Source organism: Camelina sativa, chromosome 8 (genome assembly GCF_000633955.1).
Source record: "Camelina sativa cultivar DH55 chromosome 8, Cs, whole genome shotgun sequence".
Classification (NCBI taxonomy): Eukaryota; Viridiplantae; Streptophyta; class Magnoliopsida; order Brassicales; family Brassicaceae; genus Camelina; species Camelina sativa.
This window is the reverse complement of record NC_025692.1, coordinates 7,743,108-7,766,221: the sequence shown is the minus strand read 5'-3', so window position 1 is coordinate 7,766,221 and position 23,114 is coordinate 7,743,108. Positions and strand designations below refer to the sequence as shown.

The 23,114-nt window shown below is 37.3% G+C and overlaps 2 protein-coding genes across 2 annotated transcripts; both read right to left on the bottom strand.

Moving 5' to 3' along the window:
* On the bottom strand, positions 1,299 to 9,108 carry LOC104706648. Its single transcript, XM_010422851.2, has 21 exons — positions 8,534 to 9,108; positions 8,171 to 8,233; positions 7,694 to 7,983; positions 7,478 to 7,577; positions 7,322 to 7,399; positions 6,729 to 6,788; positions 6,526 to 6,630; positions 6,117 to 6,227; positions 5,510 to 5,551; positions 5,252 to 5,365; positions 5,035 to 5,174; positions 3,917 to 4,155; positions 3,726 to 3,847; positions 3,598 to 3,640; positions 3,400 to 3,491; positions 3,102 to 3,150; positions 2,799 to 2,869; positions 2,597 to 2,710; positions 2,007 to 2,107; positions 1,672 to 1,717; positions 1,299 to 1,503 (listed from the first exon to the last, which is right to left on the bottom strand). The coding sequence occupies exons 1-21, from the start codon at positions 8,687 to 8,689 to the stop codon at positions 1,453 to 1,455; spliced, it is 2,187 nt and encodes a 728-aa protein (XP_010421153.1). The 5' UTR covers positions 8,690 to 9,108; the 3' UTR covers positions 1,299 to 1,452.
* On the bottom strand, positions 9,232 to 13,039 carry LOC104706647 (uncharacterized protein At5g08430-like). Its single transcript, XM_010422849.1, has 8 exons — positions 12,782 to 13,039; positions 12,005 to 12,620; positions 11,646 to 11,755; positions 11,214 to 11,273; positions 10,975 to 11,025; positions 10,714 to 10,784; positions 10,087 to 10,601; positions 9,232 to 9,810 (listed from the first exon to the last, which is right to left on the bottom strand). The coding sequence occupies exons 2-8, from the start codon at positions 12,603 to 12,605 to the stop codon at positions 9,407 to 9,409; spliced, it is 1,812 nt and encodes a 603-aa protein (XP_010421151.1). The 5' UTR covers positions 12,606 to 12,620; positions 12,782 to 13,039; the 3' UTR covers positions 9,232 to 9,406.

The following is a 23,114-nucleotide window of genomic DNA, read 5'->3' as shown; positions in this document are numbered from 1 at the left end:
AAAGGGAAATTTACTTTTTTGTTCCTCACCTGCTAAAGCTTAATCACTCAAGCAGAACTTTTCCTTTCTTGGGAATATTTTTGATAACATGATATTTTTGACAACTGAAAGTATGATATTTTAAGGAAGTTTTTTTGTTTTTGTTTAATAAATATATTTATATAACCACCTAATCAACGTCGAATAATCAAACTTCTTAGTTCTTACAACCTAATATAGTCACACTAGCAATGAAAGTATTGAATAAATACGGATAAAATACTATTTATAGTGACGACTCACTTGCGTGACTCCATTTCTGACCAAAATTAGAATATATGGTTTCTTTTTGTTTGGTTAAACCAATTAGAAGGTAGTCAAAAGTTTGAGTATTAGTCTTATAATAATAATAATAATAATAATAATAATAATAATAATAATAATAATAATAATAATAATAATAATAATAATAATAATAATCATAATAAAAAAAATAATAATCATAATAATAATAATTGTTATTGTTGAATGGTCAAATAATTAATGGAAAACTGTTTTACAAGAATGTGTGTAAAATTTCGGAGGTCAAGTTTACGGTGCACTGATTTAAAATTGATTTCAGTTTTAAGAATTACTTGTGTTACTTAATTGATTATTGTGGTATCATATCATATCTCTTTAATCACAATTACTTAAGAAAAAAGTCAACAGAAAACAACAACTCTTAAATTTCGAAATCTAAACTTTATCGTACCTATCAATGATACATTTTTGGTAACATTAAACAAATAATGATATTTTTCGTCGAATAATCAACTTATTACAACCTAATAGTCACACTAATTAAAAAAAGTATTGAATAGATACGGATAAAGTACTATTTAAGTATTTATATTCACGATTCAAGTGTCCCACTCCAACTCTGACCAAAATTAGAACATATGATTTCTTTTTATTTGGTCAACCCACTTAGAAGATAGTCAAAAGTTTGAGTATTAGTATTATTACTATTGTTGAATGTTCAAGTAATTAATGGGAAACTGTTTTACAAGAACGTTTGTAAAACCTCGGAGTTCATGTTTACGGTGCACTGATTTAAAATTGATTTAAGTTTTAGGCATTACTTGTGTTACTTACTTCATTGTTGTTGTATATATCTCCTCAAGACTTATCATTCTTCATTTTTGCTGTATCATATGTCCTTAAAGACTTGTCATTCTTCTTTGTAACATACTCCATGTGGCCTATTGCTTAGTGTACTCGAACAGGTCATTAAAAAGTTAAAATGTGATGTGACTGCAGAGCAGTGACATTTGTAATGAGATCAAAATGTAACTTAAGTGGGATTATTTATATAAACAAATATTCATTTTTCTCATGGATAAATTGTTTCACAAATGCCTTATAACTAACTAATTGATTCGCAGCTAACATAAGAGCTAGAGAGCCAAAAAAATATTATATACAATCTCATCACTTGTTAAACAAAAATACTCTCTTCTTTCCCTTCTTCCTCAGCAGAGCCTGCAACGAATATAAGCAGAGCCGAATAATCAGCAATTTCTTCTCTAGAAATGAAGCTTGAAGTTTTTTTATTATTATTGTGTCTGATTTTATGAAAGCTGCAATTTTTGTCTTCTAGAGATCGTAACGAAAGTGATAAAAATGAATACTGCTTTGAAAGTACATTACCCTCTTGATAAATAATCTCAGGGTGAGTACTATTTCATCTCTTGAGCTGCCCAAAAGATAACAGAAGATTAAAAGCTTACAGTGTAGTATTCAACATACATATTATAACAAACAATATGAACACACAAGACCATATTATTTATTGGATCAGAGTGTGATATATTTCACCTACACAAATCAATTGACCAAGCTCAGATGCATATGCTTCATTGATACAAATGGGCGTTTACACTCACTAAGTACTCAGAACCTAATTAACTTTTTTCAGGCTCATCAAACTCGAAACATTCTTATGGTCTATGTCCATCTTTGAAAGAAAGTGAAGTTTTACTTACCCGATAAGGTCTGTCGATCCATTCTCTGTTCGTAAGGAATGCTCACTACCATCAGAACCAATGATAACAAATTCTGCAGGTTGCCCGAACGGAATTGTAACCTAGAGAGGTATGAAAAGAAGGATTCTAATATTAGTTCAAAGCTCGAAACCTTCCCCATTCATATTAAACCGCTCAAATAAGTTTTCATTAGCATAACTACATCGAACATTTACTAAAAACAAAATGAAAAATATGGTTTTGTTACGTGCTCTTGTAACGAAGATGTTAAAATCAGTAAATTACAATATGCTTAATGAACATGCATGTAAGACGCAAATCTGTTTAGGAAGTAACAAAATGTTAAAAACTGTATATTCAGCGACTCTAAAATTCAACTTATAAACTGGGACAAGCCTAATTGCTAACAGAAGCATTCTGATTTCTTAATTTTTAAATAAGATACGCGTGCATCATAAGTTCATAACCTGTCTCTTTCAGTATGCAAAGCTGCACATCTCTCCATACCCACACCACCACACGTTTCACAGAAGAAGCACGATTTATTTTATGACAAAGAAAGAGAGAAGCAAATAAGGCATAAGTCTTACAGCAGTAGAAGCTGAGAACTTTTCTGCAACTGTGAGATCGTTATTACACTTGATGCTGTAACCTTCTCTCTTGATAGATAACGTAGCTGCTTCCCATATATCCAGGAAACCAGTCTGTTCAAAGCCACATGTAAAGGATTAATCCAAAAAAAGCCAGAGAATAATAGCCAAAATATGTGAGTTGAAATGGCAAATGTCATACCGGAAGGGAAACACTGTATGAAGCATGACCAGTATGAAGTGTCTTCTCTATATTGCTCTGCATCTCTGGAACTGTGAATATATAAAAAGAGGATTGCTGTTACCTTTAGGTTTGACAAGAGATATTATTAAGTTCTCAAAGAATGCTTCAGATTTAAGGGAACCACGATCTCTTACACAACCAACCAGAAACCGCTCAGTGAGCATAAAAGACTTAGCATCTTAATATCAAGATATAAACGGACAAGTAGCCTGCTTTTATAGGAACTCAAGCGGATAATTCTCTAAGTAAAGATAAACTTACGGCAAGTGATCTTGCAATTATCATTGGCAAAAACCTTCACAAGCTCCCCCTGAAATCGGAAAGTAGCAAATGAATATTGCAAACCACATGAAAAACTAAAAAAAAAACAGTCAGCAGAAGAAAACAACAGTGTAAGCACATCCAATACAGTTCTTAAACATCAGTGTAGCACACTCAACAGCAAATCTTTTCCCCTACAAGATTTTAGCATGAACTAGTATACCACAATCCTAATCCTCACTTTCCAAAGAAAATAACTAGTCAACATATAATCTCATTCATACAATAAGATATTAACCTTTCGGTTCCTGTCATCCAAAGGCTGAACTTCAATAGCAAGATATAAATCAACATCATCAGCAGTGACAAGGTAATTTGGTTGCTTTGCTCCTGCATTCGAAATTCGTTAACGACTAAATCCTTATTTCCATATAAGAAACAAAAGAGAACGAACAACTTCGAGGATAATGATATGGTCAGCAGGAGGGGAATGTACCATCAATATAATTCACAGATCCATCTTCTAGATGACATACCCACTGCAAATTAAAGAATAGAAGAAGATAGATTAGATGCAATTCAACATAAATAAGAAAGCGATTCTGTTTTCTATCTAATACGCACCTCAAAATTACAACTTGTTGTTCCATTAATGGAGTAACCACAAGCCTGAAGCTCATGTCCAGGATAAGGTTCTCCTGAAATTTGGAGGTCCTCTATAGCTGGCAACGGGTCATCATCCCCAGCTGTCAACAGTGGTTCAAATATTGAGTAAAGTGAAAGAACATAATGAGAATAGTATTATTAATCATTACCCTCAGAAAAGGAGGAAGAAGGTTCTTCAAGAACGGGGGACAAAAGAGGAGAATTTGAGGAGCTTGGATCATCAAACGCAGACACATATGATGGATTATGGGCATCGTCCATCACTGTCTTGCTGATAGGCTCACGAAATTGGACATGCTTAGGTGGAATTTCATCTGCTTGCTTCAGACCAGGAGATTCTTCCATACTCGTACCTGGTTGCACATGCATCTCAAAGGCTGCCGACTGACTGGTACACATGAAGGGCCATCAAACTATGATCAACATTGCAGAAAATTATCCACCAAAAACTACAGTGCATAGAACCAGGAGAGCACGACCAAGTTGTAATTTAACCATACTTATAAAGGTAAAACAGAAAATAAAAGGACAAAGTTAAATGATCTAGCACCGCATGAGAGATCAATAAATAAGACACATAAAAGAAGAACAGCACCTTATTAGGCCTATGACTAATCTGATACTTTTGAGAGCTGAAATCATCATATCGCCCAGAGCGAACAGGAAGTTAGAAAATGTAAGCATAGGAAAAAGCCGATGAACACTCAAAGTGCAGAAGAGGGATACCAACAATAGGCTTAAAACTAGGAATTTTCTGAGTGAACAGGAAAGACTCAAGCGTCAAGAGTCTATGCCAAATTAAATCATATAACTTGTCTGCATGTTGTACAAGTCAAGAACCAACCATCGTTGTCAAGAGATATAGCCAATTAAATCACATAACTTTTTAGCGTGTTTTACCAGTCAAGAGAAACCAGTCAGAGTCAAAAGTCATAGCCAAATTAAATTTAATACCTTGTAAGAAAATTTTTACGAATCAACAATCAATGATAAATAAAGAGGCTAGATGTCACAGAGTTGTTCCTACCTAACGTGACAAGTGGTCACCTCGCAGTACCCAACCCTAAGAAAGAGAAAGACCAACCCTAAAAAAGGCGAAAGAAACTAAATGTTTTGCTTATAATTCCTTGAGTGATTTTATATGTGAAGTCTACACATGTATATCCAATGCTCTAGCAACTACATGTGTAGACTTCATAAAATATAGAGTGGGTGCACTTACTTTGCATATAGTTTGGAATAGTGATCTTTGCAGGGATAAACTCACCGGTTAACAAGAGGTGAAAACGTACTAGACTCATCAAGGTGGTAATTCGTCACAGCTGAGCCACTTGGCTCATCTTGATGCTGGCGCTCCAAATTCCAGTCTACGGCTGTGTGATCATGGGAATACAAGGAATCCTTTGTCTGGTGGAAACACGAGAAGTAATTTAAGATTTAATTCACTCAAGCTTATGATATAACACTAAAGAATAAGAACGTACAGAGTGGGTTAACGCTACACCAGCTGAGCGTAGTGGAGCCAAAGGGGAATTATTTGAGTAGTTCACATCTGACTGCCAAGGTGCTAATTGATATTCTGACTCCTTCAACTTTCTCTAATACAAGAAAAGATCAGACACAAGCATCTATCGTAGGTCAGTAGGCAATACAGCGGATTCAATGCCAGGAATAAACTGCCGTAAAAAATGAAGCAGACACTAACATTTAACACCAGATAAGCCCATACCCGGATAACATACCTCAGTAAGAAGAAGCTTTTCTTGTAGATGCTTAAACAGAACCTGAATAAAAAAGAAAATAGCTATAAAACGAAGCAGGGTATAATATATAACCAGTCAATTAACTTCCTATCCAAGTTCTATGTTCTATGGTTCTCCATGAATCCACATAAATTCTAGGTTTCACAGACAAGATAACAAGTGCTTGTGCTTCCTTATCCATGAAGCTCAAAGTTATGTCAATCGAGCTCCGTTAATCATCGATATAGGATACTCCATAAATTAACTGAAAGAGACTTTAAGTCATGGTCACTTGCATAGTTGCATAGGAAACTAAAAACGATGCACAGTTTTAAAATATGCCGCTGAGAGGCAATATTCTTTACATTATATTGTAGTTCCTGAATTTCAAGGGATGTGAATTTGAAACATTTCCAGGGAAGATGATGTACCCCACTTTTGAAGTCAAGTCTAATACAATGCAACAAAACCTCTCAAGCTAGTAGGCTACCGTATACAAGTAAAAAATTACAACTGAATGACAAAGCAAGAAAGGTAAGATTCCAACACAAGTTATAACAAAGGATAAAAGATAGCAAGAGACAGCACTTTAGATTTCGGATCTGACCTTCACATTGCTAACAATAGCCTGAGCGTCAGAAACCTGTGGTTGCAGAGAATACTCCGACAAAAGAGGTAACAAGTATGATACAAATGCAGATCTCTCTTGCTGTGTAGCCTGGAAAGATTCGAAAAAGGCATATTGGCTTCGGTGAAAATTAACCAGAATTTGCGTAGAAGTGTATACCAATTGGACTACGTTGTTATCAAAAAATATGATGAGAGTGAGGGGCGAGAGACAAATCCTAGTCTGAAAAACTGAACCATGAACATTTTGGTAACAAGTTGATGGAAACTGAGGATAATTTATGGTGTTCAGCCAAAAAAGTGGTACCAAAGAAAAAAGAAATGAGGAATTTAGGCGTATGCCAGAAGACAACTATTGCCGTAATTCCACATACACAAGACGATAGTACCTGTAAGGCATATGTTAGGCGTATATTTTCCTCAATTATCTCTTGTCTGTAAGAGAGAGCTTTTGATGAAGCATCAACAAGATCTTGTTGCTGTTGATCAAATGCCTGGTTACAGCAGCAAGAATCTTTAAGCTTCCAAACAATTAAATTAAATACGTGATGAAAACAGATAAGTAAACAAAAAATAAAAAGGAAAGGCCAACCAGACGCATGTAGGCAATTCGCTTTTCCAGAACATATTTTTCATTGCGAATTTGGGCTTCCTAAAAAATACCTAAAATGTTAGTAAACTGATTTAGCAAAACATTAACAAAGAATGCTAGGGATGAACCAACAGCAAGCATAAAAGGCTACAGGTTTTATTATGTCATTTTACTCTTATGGTTGCCTGGGCTTTATTTGTGGTTGAGCTGATCATTTAGGGTTTTGCTCTTCTTTTGTGCTCTTTCGAAGAGAACATAAAATCATTTAAGATATAATCTTTGGTTTGGATCAATACGAGTTTGCCGCTTCTCCTATGAAACGGAGTACGATACTTGCAGGTCTCTCTAAGTAGCAGCAAATCTATCTTTACCCATGAATATCCTACTCTGTTTATAACAAACTTTTATTGATCCAAACCATAGATGATTTTCATTTCTTGTTCTGTTCACTTATAAAGGGCAAAAAACTAGAGAAAGCCATAAGCAACAAATGAAACCTGACTCAATCACAAATAAATCCCAAGGAACCACAAAAGCAGGTAACATCAAATCCCAATAATGACTAGAAATCTCCCTTGTCGAACAGGACTCACCTTAACGGAACAGTCAGTAAGATATTTCCTCAACTGCGAAATTTCTTGTTCCTGCTCCTGGACCTTGAGAATGAGGTCCTGAATAAGAACATAGTTAGGTTAAGACTTTTTTATTTACACCAAGGAAAACCAAGACGTAGTTAGAGTGATGGAGACCTGCTTCCATGCATTGCCTGAATTATTTACTCCATCACCTGGCAATGATCCATGAGCAGACGAGCTGATGTCTACTGTATGCTCTCCTTCTAACCGCATTCTAGCAGATATCAGATCCCGAGAATTATACACTTTGTGACAGTGGAAATTCGTCTATACCATCAGATTTACAAGTAAATTTAACACCCAGCAGAGTGGTATTTTTAGTTTCAGTACCTCATAGGAGATAATGAAGAATCAAGTTGAGAGGTATCAGCACCATTTATAGCTCCTCTGAAATTGCCATTAACGAAATTTCCCTGCTTTTCAAAACGATTACTCAGAGTAGCTTCTTCGCCATTACCATTCACATGGGGGTGAACAACCAGCATGCCTGAGGAATCAGTATCCAAAGTCTTAATCACACTCTGCTTCCAGTCAACTGGTTGGTCAACCAGAGGGGACACAATGGCAGTAGCTGAGTGATCTCCAAGATTAGATGTTTGGGGTAAGGATTCATCTGATTTCTAGATGGAGAACAAAAAACAAGCTTACTATATAAATCACAAATTCACCAATGATTAAAAAGGTAAGCATCATTACAACAACTAAACAAGGATCCTCACTAACTGCGAAAATACAGATATCTGATTGCAAGTCATCACATAGACCCAAGAGATACTCTCTTTTCCATTTAACTAGATAATTACTTACATATTTAGCCAGCTCCAGAGCACTTCTCTCAAGTTCAGCTTTTAAACGGCTATTCTCCTCCACCTGCTTAGAGTAGAAAAAAAAAACAAAAAAAAACACAATCTTAGATTGCCAAATTACTTCAATGACAAACAAAAACCATCGTCTTGCAGTGGCAAATACTAAAGAGACCAAGAGACGACGAATCCTACACTCAAGCTTCTTATTAATCCCTTAGGCATTAGCCAGAGTTAAATTAACCTTGCATTTCACAGCTATTTCTCTTTTCCAATACATAAGTTTCGAAATGGACTGATTTAGGAAGTACATCCCCACAAATTGAAACAATTTCAGAAAAAGAAGACACAAAAGAGAGAACCAGACCTGCTCCTTGATGGTGGTTTCCGCTGCTTCAACAGCTTTGATAACCTGAAACAAGTTGTCGTTCTTGAACTCATTCTCGGGCGAGCGAGAAGAATCTTCAAGTCCCACTCCAGAAAATTTCTCGGCCAATCTCTCCTCATGACCGTTCTCCATCATCAGCTCCTCACTCGAAGCTGACTAAATAAATCCCAACCGAATCCCAAAGAAGTCTAATTTCCGCTCTTTTGTTCTTCCTAATTCTCATGATCTCATCTGAGCGGCGTTTAAAGCAATCAAATCTCACGGATGAAACAGGAACTAACCCCAAAAAAGCTAGGAAATTTCTTAGAATAAAATTGAGAAATTGAGCGTGTTGATTTAGAAGAAATGATAATGATTGCGAGAGCAAATGATAAGGAACCAATTGCGCAATCACACAACAACGAAAAAAACCCAGAAAGAAAAAAAAAATGGTTTTTTTAATTGAAATGAGAAGAAAGTTTCCGACTTTGTCTTCGTCGTCGTCTTCTTCAAGCAATCTCTCTCTCACTCTTTTATTATCTCTCTCTATCAGTTTTTTAATTCTGGGACTGGTAAGTAAAGTGTTGTGCTGACCTCTTGGTTTTATATATATATATTGCACTATTTATTTTTGTTACCTACTAATACTATTTGCAACAAGAATTATGATTTTCAAATAACGTTTAAGGAATCTTTCAATTTAACAATTTTAAGGGTAGACTATTTTTTATAACAAAAGTCAGAATCTGTGCATCATGTACACTAAGTTCTGCAACAACTGTTACTTAGATAAATAATAAACAAGGTTTGTCAATTAAGAAACTGCACACTTTCTAAACTGAGGAGGACTCTGAGCTTTCACAAGTTCTTTAATTAGGTTTTGATGTACGGCAGGAGTTTGGTCAGTAACACTGCACTCTCTCCTGTCCTCCATACTTTGAAATCTGGAACGTTAATATAGAACTCTTTGTCGTTCCACTCTTTGAGTTTTGTGAGAGAGAATGGTCCATGTGTTTTTTCTTTAGGGAATTCATAGAACCACATCACCTTCTTTGGATCATAGTTCTGGTAAGCTTGATTGTCTTTGTCATCATCATCATCATCATCATCGCTCAGTTCGATAATCTCTATGGGGTTTGATTGTGCTTGAGGTTGGTTAGAGAGATCAATCACAGGAATACTTGACTGTTGTTGAGTGACTTCAGTGATACAGTCCTTGTTCTGTGTGATGCCATTTGCTGGGGGCTCGAATACATCTTCATGGAGATCTTTGTTACCTGGAATTCACACAAACAAAAATACAGGTCCCTGTAACTCCTTAGTTGACTATTAAGAACAAACAAGTCAGGAGGAAATGGTTCAATCCAGCCAACAAAACAATACAAGAATAAAAACCAAATGATGTTCAATTAATCACATTACTGCAACGACACATTCATCTTGATCAGTAGTTCAATCAGAACACGTTTTGACAAAGGCAAGGACGAACATGATCATTAATCCAGCCAATTAAAGTCCTCTAGATGAATTGAAGTTACAAAGGATGGACGCACCTGCAGAAGCAGTGCATGTTAGGTGGTCTTCTCCATCACCGAGCTTCGAACCTTCTAGAGTTTTCTGAATAGTAGAATCTGGTGAATCACTTAGTTGTTTTTCTACGTCACTTTGTTCAGCCTCAATGGAGACATCAGGGTATGGTACGCTGAAGTCATTTTCTATCTTCTCATCATCATCTACATGCTCAGGATCAAGTTCTTTAACAACAACTTCAGGAACTTCATGGGACAGCCTCAACTGCTCTTCCGAATTCTTAAGTAGCTCCAAATTTTCTAGAGTTGTCTTGACACTAAAAGCTGGTGAATCACTCAGTTGTTGTTTTCCGTCACTTTGATGAGCCTCGGGGGAAGCCTCAGGGTTTGGTACAATGAGGTCATTTTCTATATTCCTATCATCATCTACACTCTCAGGTTCAACTTCTTCTGCAACAACTTCAGGAACTTCACACAATAGCCTCAACTGTTCTTCCGGATTCTCAAGAAGCTCTCTTTTGTCCAGATACTGGGACAGCGTATAGCTAAGAAGTCAAGGAAAATATATAGAAAGAGTCTCGCTCTCACTTCCCCAATAGTAATTCTTCAATTATAAGTATATAAAAATGATTATGATTATGAAAAGGATATTCTCTTCGCCATCCCTTTTCATTAGCCTGATTAATAAGCCTTTGTAACAATACAAGCTCTCTTGCAAGCCACTAAAAGACACCCACCAAAAGTTGAGAGTTAGTTATGGAAATACAATTTGACATAACAACCGAGAATTGATTGATCATCTTCTGAGCTATCTTGATTGTCACTTTCAAATGTGAGATAAATAAGAGACGCGGTAATGAATGGGGAAAATATTTAATATCATGTCAAATAGAGAGTAAATTAGCAACATACATGTTTTGTCACATCTTCATGCAAACTTCGAGCCTTTTCTTCCATATCCGCCTGTCCATGGTTAAAGTGGATTTTGATTATAGAACTTAATATAAATCAGAAGCAATATAATAAACAAAATGGGGAGCAATGCAAGAGTTAAATGTCGACCAATACAAATATTTACTAGAGAGAGCTCTAAAGACAACAAGGCTGCAAAATAAGGTACCATTAGCTACTGAATAGAAAAAGAAACTTACAACTGTAAGTCTCTTAGCAAAGCCATTTTTTATTCTCTGATGAAGTTCTTCACATTCCTCCTGCAAAAGTTAAAGTAAAGCTATTATAAATCATAAACAGGAAGCACTATCTGTCAAGTAAAATCTGACTAGCCATTATTTAAACAAGATAGATATGCATAAGATAGTACGTCTTCACATAACTACAAAATTAGATCAGTCCATATACAGCCACTACTCAAGACATAGGGATACCTGAGGACTTATGGTCTGAAACACACAAACAATCAGAATTACGGCTCAGAGGGAGAAAGAAAGGTCTTTTACACTATTCAGTATCATATAGAAAAGATATAAGGAATTAGTAAGCTTTAATCTAGACTAATTTTATGCCTTATATGTATCAATGATAAGAAGGACAAAAGTAGAACAGGCATAGTTCTGAGAATTTACCTGAGAAAAATCATCATCTGATAGGGAAGAGACAAAAACATCTTCTAGATAATAGGAATAATTTGTAACCTGAAGAAGATTACCATCAATCGGATTTCCCTCCATCACACCTACTTAACCGGAAATCAAAAAACGAGAGAGAACTTAACCTCCTACAACAGACCAAATATATTTGATGAACCTGACAATCTAAGAGAAGTGATAACATAGTTAAAAGAGTCAAAAATGAAAAGGACTCAATCTCAGACAAATCTAAGAAGTTACAGAACTTGAAGTCCTTGGAGTGAAAACACTGCATGTCGATGTTTGACTTGTCCAAATAGGCTATGTACAGGTACCAGGGTTAAGATGAAAATTACCTGTCACGTAAACAAGCTGACAGGGATTCTTGATCCTCACAAAAGTCCCCACCACTTTACTCTCAAAAGTTTCAGGAGTCTTTGCTAGTTCCTGGAGTAAACTCTTTCTCAAATACAAAAGCTTCACATTATCGCTGACTATTGCAGCAAAAGTGCCTTTAGGCTTTTGCACAACCTGCTTCGCCCGTTTAGCCACCTTATCTGATGGAGACAATCTCTGTTTTTCTTGTTTATCATCCTCTGGAGTGTATAGAAAATCAAAGAATGAGTCGTCCTCCTGATTCTCTACATAATGCTTCTCAACCAAATCAGGGACTTTGATTATATTGATCTTCGTAGTCCCAAAAAGCGAACGCAACTTGTCATCGCAAGCTACGGTCTTTCTCTTCTTCTTAGAAGGAGTTTCACGGTTTCTCTCCCGGATATAGCTCATTACAATCGCTGTAACGTCTTTCTCGGATATCTTGTTTGTGGTATCTCTACCAAGTGACTGAAGAAACTCAATCAGTTTTCTCGAACCCCATCCAACAAATTCCAAACTTTTAGGCTTCCTCAACCTCTTTCTACTCGAACTTTTCACTTTTTCATTGGAGTCCTCCATTCTCTAAGCTATACCCTGTGATGTTTCAACCCAAAAGAACTAAAAAAGGTCAAAGCTTTTTCGATCACCATTTCATAGAAACATTAACCTAGAAGAAGCATTACGACGAAACTTCCATTAAGCAAGACTTCGAAAATCGACAGAGAAAAGACTTTACAGTGAAGAAAATGCAAAACCTTGAGGGGTATATGAAACGGCACTAAACGAATAAAGACGGAAACTTTAGGATTGTAACTGTGAGAATCGGCGAATCGGTGACGAGTGACGACCCTCGAGAAGAAATTTGACGGAAAAGCTAAAAGCTCCGGTAGAATGTATGATCCGGAGGGGGGTCGCAGTAGAGAGAATCACACACTCGAGAGCAGCTCACCGGTCACCGCTAGAGACGAAGGAGACACTGTTTTATTATTCGACCCTCTTTTCTTTCTTTTTTTCTTTTCTCTATAATCCGATTTTGTTGAGTCATTGGTGTGTGCCTTCATTTTATTTTTTTTGTCGGGTCACGCAGCCCTCTTACCCTATCAGAATCATCCGAAGTTTCTAGATAGAATTAGGATTTTAGAAACTTCACTATTTGCTGATGAAGTCATTTTATTTCAACAGTACATTTAGGTCTCAGAGTTAGGATTTTGGATCGGATTCGGTTCAGATTTTTTCGCATTTGGATAATTCCGATAGAGAATTAGTTAGACCACATTCTTAATATGGGTATTAGAGGGAGAAGTTTTGTTACATCATTTATATATGGGCAATTGACAAAAATAACACACATTTAAGTTTTTGTTCCAAAACTATCACACACATTCAAATATTCCAAATGTAGCACAAATTTGTATATCATTAAAAATAAAATATTAATAAATTAAAACAATAATCTTTCTCATATCTGAAACAAAATCGTGACATTGTAACCACCGTGTTCTCTCTCTCTCCTCCCTCTCCGTCGATTCCAAAACCAGATGCAAACGGTGTACCACCGACAAATCCAATCAGCTCTGAATCGGAGGTGAGTCATCGTTGTTCGGTGTATCATCGTCAGTCAATCAACGGTGGTATCACGTTCACGTATCAGATTCATGATTCTTCTTCTTCCCCGATCATCTTCTTCGTCTTCGTGTCACTGTTCATCATCTCGTCTTCCTAGTATAAGCTTTAAATCCATTTTCACTTGCTATTCTTCTTTTATTGTAGAAATTGTAAGCATTGTAACTTTTATATGTATGTGATTTTGACTTTTCCAAATCCCTAAAAACCTAAATCACCATATTCTTATCAATTTAGTTAGGCTAGTATTTGAGGACATGAACAAACCAGAACTTGAGATGATTTTCAGTGTTGGCTTTATGTGTGTATGATTTGCAGTTGTAATTTTTATGTGTGTGTGATTAGGATTTTTGATTATGGAAGTCTCGTTCTTTCTCACTTGAATTTGTTGCAGAAATTAAAGAATCAAGTTATTGTTGACTGCAAAATAATTTATATTAGTCTACTTGACTTGGTCGTTGTTTCTCTTATGTATAATATGTCGTCATCCTTATTGATTGTTGCTTGTGTATTGTTTATTGTTTGTTGCTTGTGTATTGATGTGTTTCTTAGTCACATTTGAAAATTCAGGAAGCATTGTTGCAAATTCAGAAAGACTTTCCTGAAACATATTCCCTGTTTTCATTTTTATTGCAGGAAATGGGGATTGATCATTGCTTGTTGGAGTTTATCTTATACTTCTCTCAAATGGGGAGATAAGAGTATGTAATTCAAAATTTGTTTTAGTTAGCTTATGATTACAAGGTAGTAGCAGTATTGCAGTAGTTGTGGAATTGTTCTCATAATCAGTGCATCTAATGCAATACATGATGTGTTTGGATCTTATTATTGTGGTAACATTGGTAGTTCATGTGGTAATTAACTTTGTAGAGACACATATATGGTCAAAAAGAATTGGAGCTACAATAACACTCAAAATCAAAGATGAACGGTGCTCATACAAGATTGAAGGCTTCAATTGCCATATGAGATTGAAGTTTTTACAGTTTGAGTCTTTGTATTCACATGGTCTTTGTTTTAGCATTAGGATTTTGGTTATGAAAGATAGTTTGGATGGTTTTCACCACAAAACTTGTTTTAAAACATATTCAGGAAGGTTTTGTATTAATTATCTCGATATTTTGGTAGATAGCTATGTTTTCACCGGTAAACATATACGAAGGATTTGAATGTAACATTCAGGAAGGATTCTCATATATTTATGAATGATTTCTTGAATTTCAGGAAGACCGTCATGAAAAGAAAAAAGAGCATTAGGAAGGAGTCATTGACGTTTAGGAAGAACTCCTTGAAATTTAGGAAAAATTCATTGACGTTTAGGAAGATCTTCCTAAAACATCATGTTGGATATTTCTATTTGCTACCTTTATTGTAAAACACAAATATGTGCACATAATCAAATCATTATACATCACTAATGAAGTAATATGTGATACAATAAAGCAAAACACATATAAAGAGATTTAAAAACACATTTTTAAAAATTTAGGAATGATTCCATAGCTTTTAGGAAGGTGTTCTTGAATTTTAGGAAGACCTTCCATAATGACGAACTCAAACTTCCACTCAAGTGCCCATTTTCCCATCTTCATCATCAACTCTCTGCTTTGTTCTTGAAATATTTGTCATCATGTATATCATCAATCACTTGAGTTAGACCTGAAAACCTTATTTGTCATCATGTATATCATCAATCACTTGAATTTGCAGGTTGTATGTCTCTGAAAAATTGTAGCAAAATCTAGTTGTAGGTTCTTCAAGTTTAAATATGATTGACACCTTAAACGGAGATGCGAGATCACAGTGAAGTAGGATGATCATAATACATTCAAGTTTAAAATTGTTAATTTTGCTCTAACACCAAACCTACAAACTACAAGCCAAAGAAGTCGACGACATTGAAACCAATGACAATGATGAACTTCCCTTACTCTTATAAATCGTTTCCTCATCTTTCTCCACTCAACAATTTTCTACAAAACACCAATTCTCAAATGATTGAATGATGTTTAGGAAGGATCTTTTTAAATTCAGGATGGTTTTCCTAAAAACATCATGAGCATCTCCGTTGCAACCTGGACGCTCAGATAGTCAGATACAACTTTATGACATGGCTTCAGGTGTGCATTGCCCAACCCAAGAAATCAACAAAATCAATCTAAACACACATTAACATGAAAACAGATTCAAAAATTGATTTTCCAAAGCTTTTTACTTGTTCTCGTAAGAGGAATCAATCATCCACAATGACTTTAACTCCCATCTCAGCAAAAAACATCAATGGAGGAAAGTGTAAAGCTCATCATTGTTACAAAGCACACCGTCACTGTTCATATCAAACAAAACCGCTGATACTTTCCCCCAATCATCAATCGTAATTGTACTCGAAGGATTCTTTGTCGCCGTATTCACTATCATAGACGACGGAAGTGCCGTAGCTTAATTAAACTTTGATCTTCGATCGGAATCTGGTGAGTGAAGATGCTATTGATGTGGATTTTTATTGTATTGGTTTCAGTCGATCGATAACTTAATTGAAAAGATATGAAGATCTGAGTTCAAAATCTTCACCGCAAGTTTCGTTGGAGCTTGGAGATCTAAGATCGTCAATTTGATTTAAAAAAAAAAACAATTTGTTATTTAAATTAAATAATAATCTCAATATACAAATGCTAGTTTTGGAAAATTTGATCATATGTGCTAATTTTGGAAGAAAAACTTAAAAGTGTGTTATTATAGGGTATTTCTCTTTAATATTACCCAATAATCTATCCTATTATTGATGTGAGATATTTAATAGTCTTTTTTTATATACGGATGGAAACGGTATAACACAAAAACGGTCTAAACCTAACATCTTGAAAATACTACAATAAAACATTTCATTTTTATGGGTTANAAAAAAAAAAAAAAAAAAAAAAAAAAAAAAAAAAAAAAAAAAAAAATTGTGAGAAATTGTTTGTTAGGCTTAACTATAGGCTTTGATACCATATTAGAAATATGACCTAACTATTAGTTCTAAAATTGTTACCACATTTTTTATATATTACCCAACAATCTATCTCATCAATAATGTGGGATATTTAACAGTTACTTTTCAGTTTTCAGATTCAGAAAGCATTGAAACTCTAATGGTGTGAACAAGCGTGTGGTCCAAGTCAAGTAAAAGTGAAGCTTTTTTGGTCTTCAAGCCAAGAGCATTGTGATGACCCGGCTCATATGTACCCTTTGTCGACGATATACCCTCTCTACTTATTACATCTTGAAATGGGCCTTGAACCTTATGGCCCATCATCACTAGGTGATGGAATCTGAGAAACTATTTCCACTTCTTTTTTTTGTTAGTCAAATTTTAAAAGATTGCAATCTGAAGAATAGAAATAAGGGCAAGAAAAGGATTAAAAACGCAGATAAAATTGTTACGTGCCAGAATATTTATGAAAATAATGATCAAAATCTTTTGTTCTAAGCTTAAATTATTTGCGTTTTGTGCTTTTTCTCTTAAAGAGTATGAGATGTTGGAGTATGCGGATTAGCTTCTTCTAATTTCTTTTTAGTGGTAAACATATAAAGAGGATTAGCTTAACTCATGTTTACTCAAAAGTAAGAAGAAGCTAATCCGCTTTATAACTTTTCCAAAGATATGTGTGTTTTTTTTTTGTAATTGTTGTCAAAAGACATACAGAAGAAGAAGAAGACGTGTTACAACAATCCTACTATGAAAGTGCCTTGAATATTCCACCCAGAGAATTAATTGCATCATTATCGTTATCATTCCATACTTTCATTTAAGTATTACAAAAAATAATAATACTACTACTAATAAAGCAATAATGGCTTTAGATTATGATAAGAAGATGCCCTTTAACCAATTCTTCTTAACGAAGCATCACTTGTCTGTTGGTCGCCACACTCGAATTCTATATTTAATTGAATGAACCAAACCACATTACTATTATCATTTCAACTTTTATATGTCCTTTTTTTTTGTTAAAAAATAAATATATTTTTTTGTTTGGCTTTCAACTTTAATATTTTCTATGAATTTTTTGTATTCCATGGTCGGGGCCATCTACCAACTTCTTCCACTAATCCTTCTCTCTAATCAGCCTTTTAAATTATAAGGTTGTATATTAGTACTAAGCTAAAAGCCTAAACCATCAACTAACATAGCATCATCGTTTTCTGAAAGCTAATTGTTTTATCAAGCTAGCTAGCTAGATATTGACAGCTACGCTACGCTAAACCATCTTAAGAATTTTGAGTTGTTAATTTATATTTGAGCATATTCATTCGGCATCTATAGACCTAGACCTAGTAGTAGTGAGAAAACATGGTAAACTACAAATCGTAGTAGTTTGTCGTCACCAATCACTTATGAAATATTTTATATCATATCTAAATTTGGTATAACGGTGGTTGACTTTGTTATTCATTTTTTAATTCTTTATTCGGGGAAAAAATAGTTGTTTTTTTTGTAAAATAATAATGTGAAAGTCGGTGATTTTAGGTGTTGATTTTATTTTGTTCTTTATGTTGAATTATATGATATGGATTTATAAATTATGTTTATGTAATTTCTAGAATATGTCACAAATCACTTGAGAGTTATGTTTATGTCACCAATCACTTGAGAAAGAACGACAGCTAGGGTTAGCGAGGGTGCGATTTTGTGTATGGGTGATGATGATGCGAACATGACCGATGTTGGTGGGAAAGATCGGCCGTCAGAAGATCCTCCAGATGTAGGTGGAACGTGGGTGACGAAGGTGGTCAGAAGTAACGCTGGAGGGATATTATCACCGGAGACGGTGGTAGATGCGGGTTTTGTGGATGACCATGTAATGCTGGAGTTTTCTGATGGTGAGGATGGTGAGTCTGTGATAACTATTGAGCGTGAGGTGCTTGAGGCAATGAATGGGTTATGGAAACAGTGTATGATTGTCAAAGTCTTGAGCAGGAATATTTCTATTGCGGTTCTCCAAAGGAAGTTAAGAGAGATGTGGAAACCACGAGGAGCTATGTATGTCATGGATTTGCCGAGGCAGTTTTTCATGGTGCGTTTTAAGCTAGAGGAGGAATACTTATCAGCGTTAACTGGAGAGCCGTGGAAGGTATTTGGGAGCTATCTCATGGTGCAAGGTTGGACTCCAAGTTTTGATCCGTTGAAAGATGACATCGTTACAACACCGGTGTGGGTTCGTCTGTCAAACATTCCGTTTAATTACTATCATAGTTCAATTCTGATGAAGATTGCACGTGGACTCGGAAAACCAGTGAAACTAGATCTGACTACATCACAGTTTGAACGGGCTCGCTTTGCGCGGATGTGTGTGGAGATGGATCTGAGGAAACCCTTGAAAGGAAAGGTGATGATTAATGGTGCACGTTATTTTGTTTCTTATGAGGGTCTGACAACCATTTGCTCGGGCTGTGGAGTGTATGGGCATTTGGTCCATTCGTGTTCGAAGGTAATGGCCGTGCAAGCAATAATCCCAACACCACAGGTGGATGTACGGGTCGTTAGGGAGCCGGTGCAGACGGAGGATGGTTTTACGGAGGTACGACGAGGAGGTCGGAAATCTAGCTCGCCACAGCCTCGAGTAACTTTTGCGGCGGGGGGATCCGGTACGAATTTGGAAAGAAATCTCCGGGAGATCACACGAAAGGATACAAGGAATATTGACATCTCTAATAAATTTGGACAGTTGGAGGTGGATTCAAATCAGCCAGTGTTAAGGGAAAAAAGTATACGGACTTAGGCGAATAAGGAAAATATTCCTGTTGAATATCGGGTGAGAGGGGAGAAACGTATCACTCAAGTAAATGAGAAACAAGTTGCCGTGAATGGAGAGAAGGGGGTTAGTGTGTTTCGTAGTGGGCCGAAAGAGAGTAAGGCCCAGAAGAATAAAGGTACCCATGTTAATAGCCCACGATGACAACAGAAAGTACACAGACCCACGAGAGGTCTCGTTTTCGGCCCGATTAGGAATGAGACCCAGATACTTGGGAATGGGAAACGTCCGAGAGTCGAGGAGGGTAATGTTGGTCGGTCCGGAGAGATCTTTACTAGTGGTGGTGGTGGTTCTGGGACGATTTCTTCGTCGGAATTGACTGTTGCCTCTCCTGGAGATGCTAGGCAGTTGGCACTGGTTGCCATGGATACACATGATGAGGTCAGTGTGGCCGCGGTTCCATCGGCGGAGGAGAAAGGTCACGCTATGGCCTGACATTGTTCCCCGGTAGTTCTCTTTCTCACTGTTATTGACATGATTAATTGTCTCTTATGGAATTGTCGGGGGGGGGCGAATAAACTCACCTTTCGTAGATCGATTCGTTATATGTTAAAGAAGTTTAACACAGATGTTCTCGCATTGCTTGAAACGCATGCCGGAGGGGATGGAGCCAGTCAGATTTGTCAGGGATTGGGCTTTGATAACTCATTCCGGGTTGATGCTGATGGACAGAGGGGTGGGATTTGGTTACTATGGAGGTCTGGTGTTGGTAGTGTGGTGATTGTGGAGGCTACAGATCAGTATGTTATCTCAAAGGTGGAACGGGGGATGGATACAGTACATCTGGTGGTTGTTTATGCCGCCTTGACAGTCTCTAGACGTAGTGGGTTGGGGGAGAAACTCCACACAGTAATTTAGGGGATTGATGTACCTCTCATCATCGGCGGTGACTTCAACACTATCGTTCGACTGGATGAGCGTACTGGAGGGAACGGGAGGTTGTCAGCAGAGTCCCTGGCTATTGGAGATTGGATAAACGTAGAATCACTGATTGACATAGGTTATCGTGGCAACAAGTTCACTTGGAGGAGAGGTCGAGTGGAACAGAACTTTGTTGCGAAGCGTTTAGATCGTGTCTTCTGCAGTGCACATGCGAGACTGAAGTGGCAGGATGCTTTGGTATCTCATCTCCCCTTTTTAGCATCGGACCATGCTCCGCTCTATGTGCAGCTGAGTCCGGAGGGGACACGAGACCCGACTCGTCGTCCATTTCGTTTTGAGGCTATGTGGTTGAATCACCCGAGTTTTAAGGAGCTTGTGTCATCATCATGGAGGAGGGATATGACCACATTAAACGCTCTTAATGCTCTACGTGTAATACTAAAGAGATGGAACTGGGATGTGTTTGGTGATGTTAACAAAAGGAGAGAGGGGTTGCTTGCGGAGATTAAAGTAGTCCAAGACACTTTAGAGCTCGTTCAAACTGATGCTCTGTTACAAAAGGAAGAGCTCTTGATTCAGGAATTGGATGATGTTTTGGAACAGGAAGAAGTGATTTGGTTCCATAAATCACGTGAGAAGTGGATTGTGCACGGCAATCGAAATACTCGGTTCTTTCACACATCTACAATCATTCGTCGGAGACGGAATCGTATAGAGGCGCTGAAGAATGAGGAGGGGAGGTGGTTGACTGATTCTAACGAGTTGGAGGAACTAGCGGTTAACTATTACAAACGCTTGTACTCTATGGAGGATATCGATCCGCACGTTGCACCACTGCCGACTGTAGGCTTTCAGCGGTTGACGAATGAAGAACTCAGGGTGCTTAGTAAACCTGTTGTGACTTTAGAAGTTGAGGAGGCGTTGAAGGGTATGGCTCCTTACAAGGCTCCTGGCCCAGATGGTTACCAACCGATCTTCTACCAGAAGTGTTGGGATGTGGTCCGGGAGTCGGGGAGATGTCTTTGAGACAGGGGAGATGTCTCCTGGGTTGAATGATGCACTTATTGTGTTGATTCCCAAAGTCGAGAGTCCGGAGAAAATACAGCAATTCCGCCCTCTCAGTTTATGCAATGTATTGTTCAAAATCTTGACGAAATTCATGGTGTTGCGGTTGAAACAGTTTTTGCGAAAGCTGATAGGACCAGCACAATCTAGCTTTATTCCAGGACGGTTGAGCATTGACAATATCGTAGTGGTTCAGGAGGCTGTACACTCGATGAAACGAAAGCAAGGTGTTAAGGGGTGAATGTTACTAAAGCTTGATTTAGAGAAAGCTTATGATCGCATTCGGTGGGATTTCCTGGAGGATACTCTTCATGCATCAGGGCTGTCCAGCATGTGGGTAAGATGGATTATGGAGTGTGTGACAGGTCCATCTATGATTGTCTTATGGAATGGGGAGAAGACAGTGTCATTCCGACCGTCAAGGGGACTCAGACAGGGGGACCCGTTGTCCCCATATCTCTTTGTCCTCTATCTCGAGAGACTTTGTCACCAAATTGATTTGGCTATCGCGGAGAAGAAGTGGAAGCCAATACGTTTGTCTCGTGGGGATCCTCTATTGTCCCATGTTTCCTTTGCAGATGATCTGATACTTTTTGCCGAGGCGTCAGTGTCACAGATCAGAGTAATACGGAGAGTCCTTGAGAATTTTGTATTGCTTTTGGACAAAAGGTGAGTCTAGAAAAATCAAAAAATTTCTTCTCCAAGAATGTTTCACGGGAGCTACGGAAGCTCATTAGCGTGGAGAGTGGCATTAAGTCGACCACTGATTTAGGTAAATACTTGGGCATGCCCGTGTTGCAGAAGCGGTTGAATAAAGAAACCTTTGGTGAAGTACTAGCGAGAGTCTCAACTAAACTTGCAGGATGGAAGGGTAAATGTTTAAGTCTTGCAGGCCGTCTTACTTTAACTAAAGCAGTCCTTACTACCATTCCTATCCATACAATGAGTGTCATTGCACTACCGACAACTCTATTGGATGAGCTGGATAAAGTGTCGCGGTTTTTTTATGGGGTAGCACGGGAGAGAAGCGCAAACAACATCTTATAGCTTGGGACAAAGTTTGCTTACCAAAAAAAGATGGAGGGGTGAGTATCCGAAGAGCTAGATGTATGAACAAAGCCTTATTGACAAAGATTGGTTGGCACCTGTTACATGACAAGGAAAGCTTATGGTCGAGAGTTTTGCGCAGCAAGTATAAAGTGGGAGAAATTCATAATCCTGAATGGTTGAAACCTAAGTCTACATGATCCTCGACATGGAGGAGTGTGGGTTTAAGGATGCGAGAGGTCATTCTTAAGGGTTATAGCTGGATTCTTGGCAATGGCAGGGAGATCAAATTCTGGAAGGACAAGTGGTTGCTAAATGAGCCGCTTCTGAATGTGGTGGTACATCAACCGCCTCTAGAGAGACAGAATGACTTGGTCAAAGGATTTGTGGATAGATGGAGTAGGTTGGGCCGGAGACCTCTTTATGACGTATGTTACTGAAGAGGTTTGTTTGAGAATGTATTCGATGGTGCTTAATAAAGTAACTGGAGCCCGAGATCGTCTATCTTAAGGAGAGAATTCTGATGGATCATTCACGGTAGCTTCTGCATATAGATTCTTGTCCCAGGAGAGTGTACCAGTACCGAATATGGAACACTTCTGGTCATGTGTGTGGAAATTAGTTGCTCCGGAGCGGGTTCGGGTTTTCCTATTGTTAGTTGGCCACCAGGTGATCA

Bases quoted from the DNA above. Each gene is read 5' to 3' on its own strand.
- LOC104706647 (XM_010422849.1), bottom strand. From the start codon at position 12,605: ATGGAGGACTCCAATGAAAAAGTGAAAAGTTCGAGTAGAAAGAGGTTG. The intron at 10,785-10,974 runs GTATGTTGCTAA...GGTGTCTTTTAG, and splicing joins ATGAAGATGTGACAAAACAT to TGGCTTGCAAGAGAGCTTGT. The intron at 10,602-10,713 runs ATATCCTTTTCA...TCTTAGCTATAC, and splicing joins GAAAAGGGATGGCGAAGAGA to GCTGTCCCAGTATCTGGACA.
- LOC104706648 (XM_010422851.2), bottom strand. From the start codon at position 8,689: ATGATGGAGAACGGTCATGAGGAGAGATTGGCCGAGAAATTTTCTGGA. The intron at 7,578-7,693 runs GTACTGAAACTA...GATATCTGCTAG, and splicing joins TCTTCATTATCTCCTATGAG to AATGCGGTTAGAAGGAGAGC. The intron at 4,156-5,034 runs GTGAGTTTATCC...CATGTGTACCAG, and splicing joins TTTTCACCTCTTGTTAACCG to TCAGTCGGCAGCCTTTGAGA.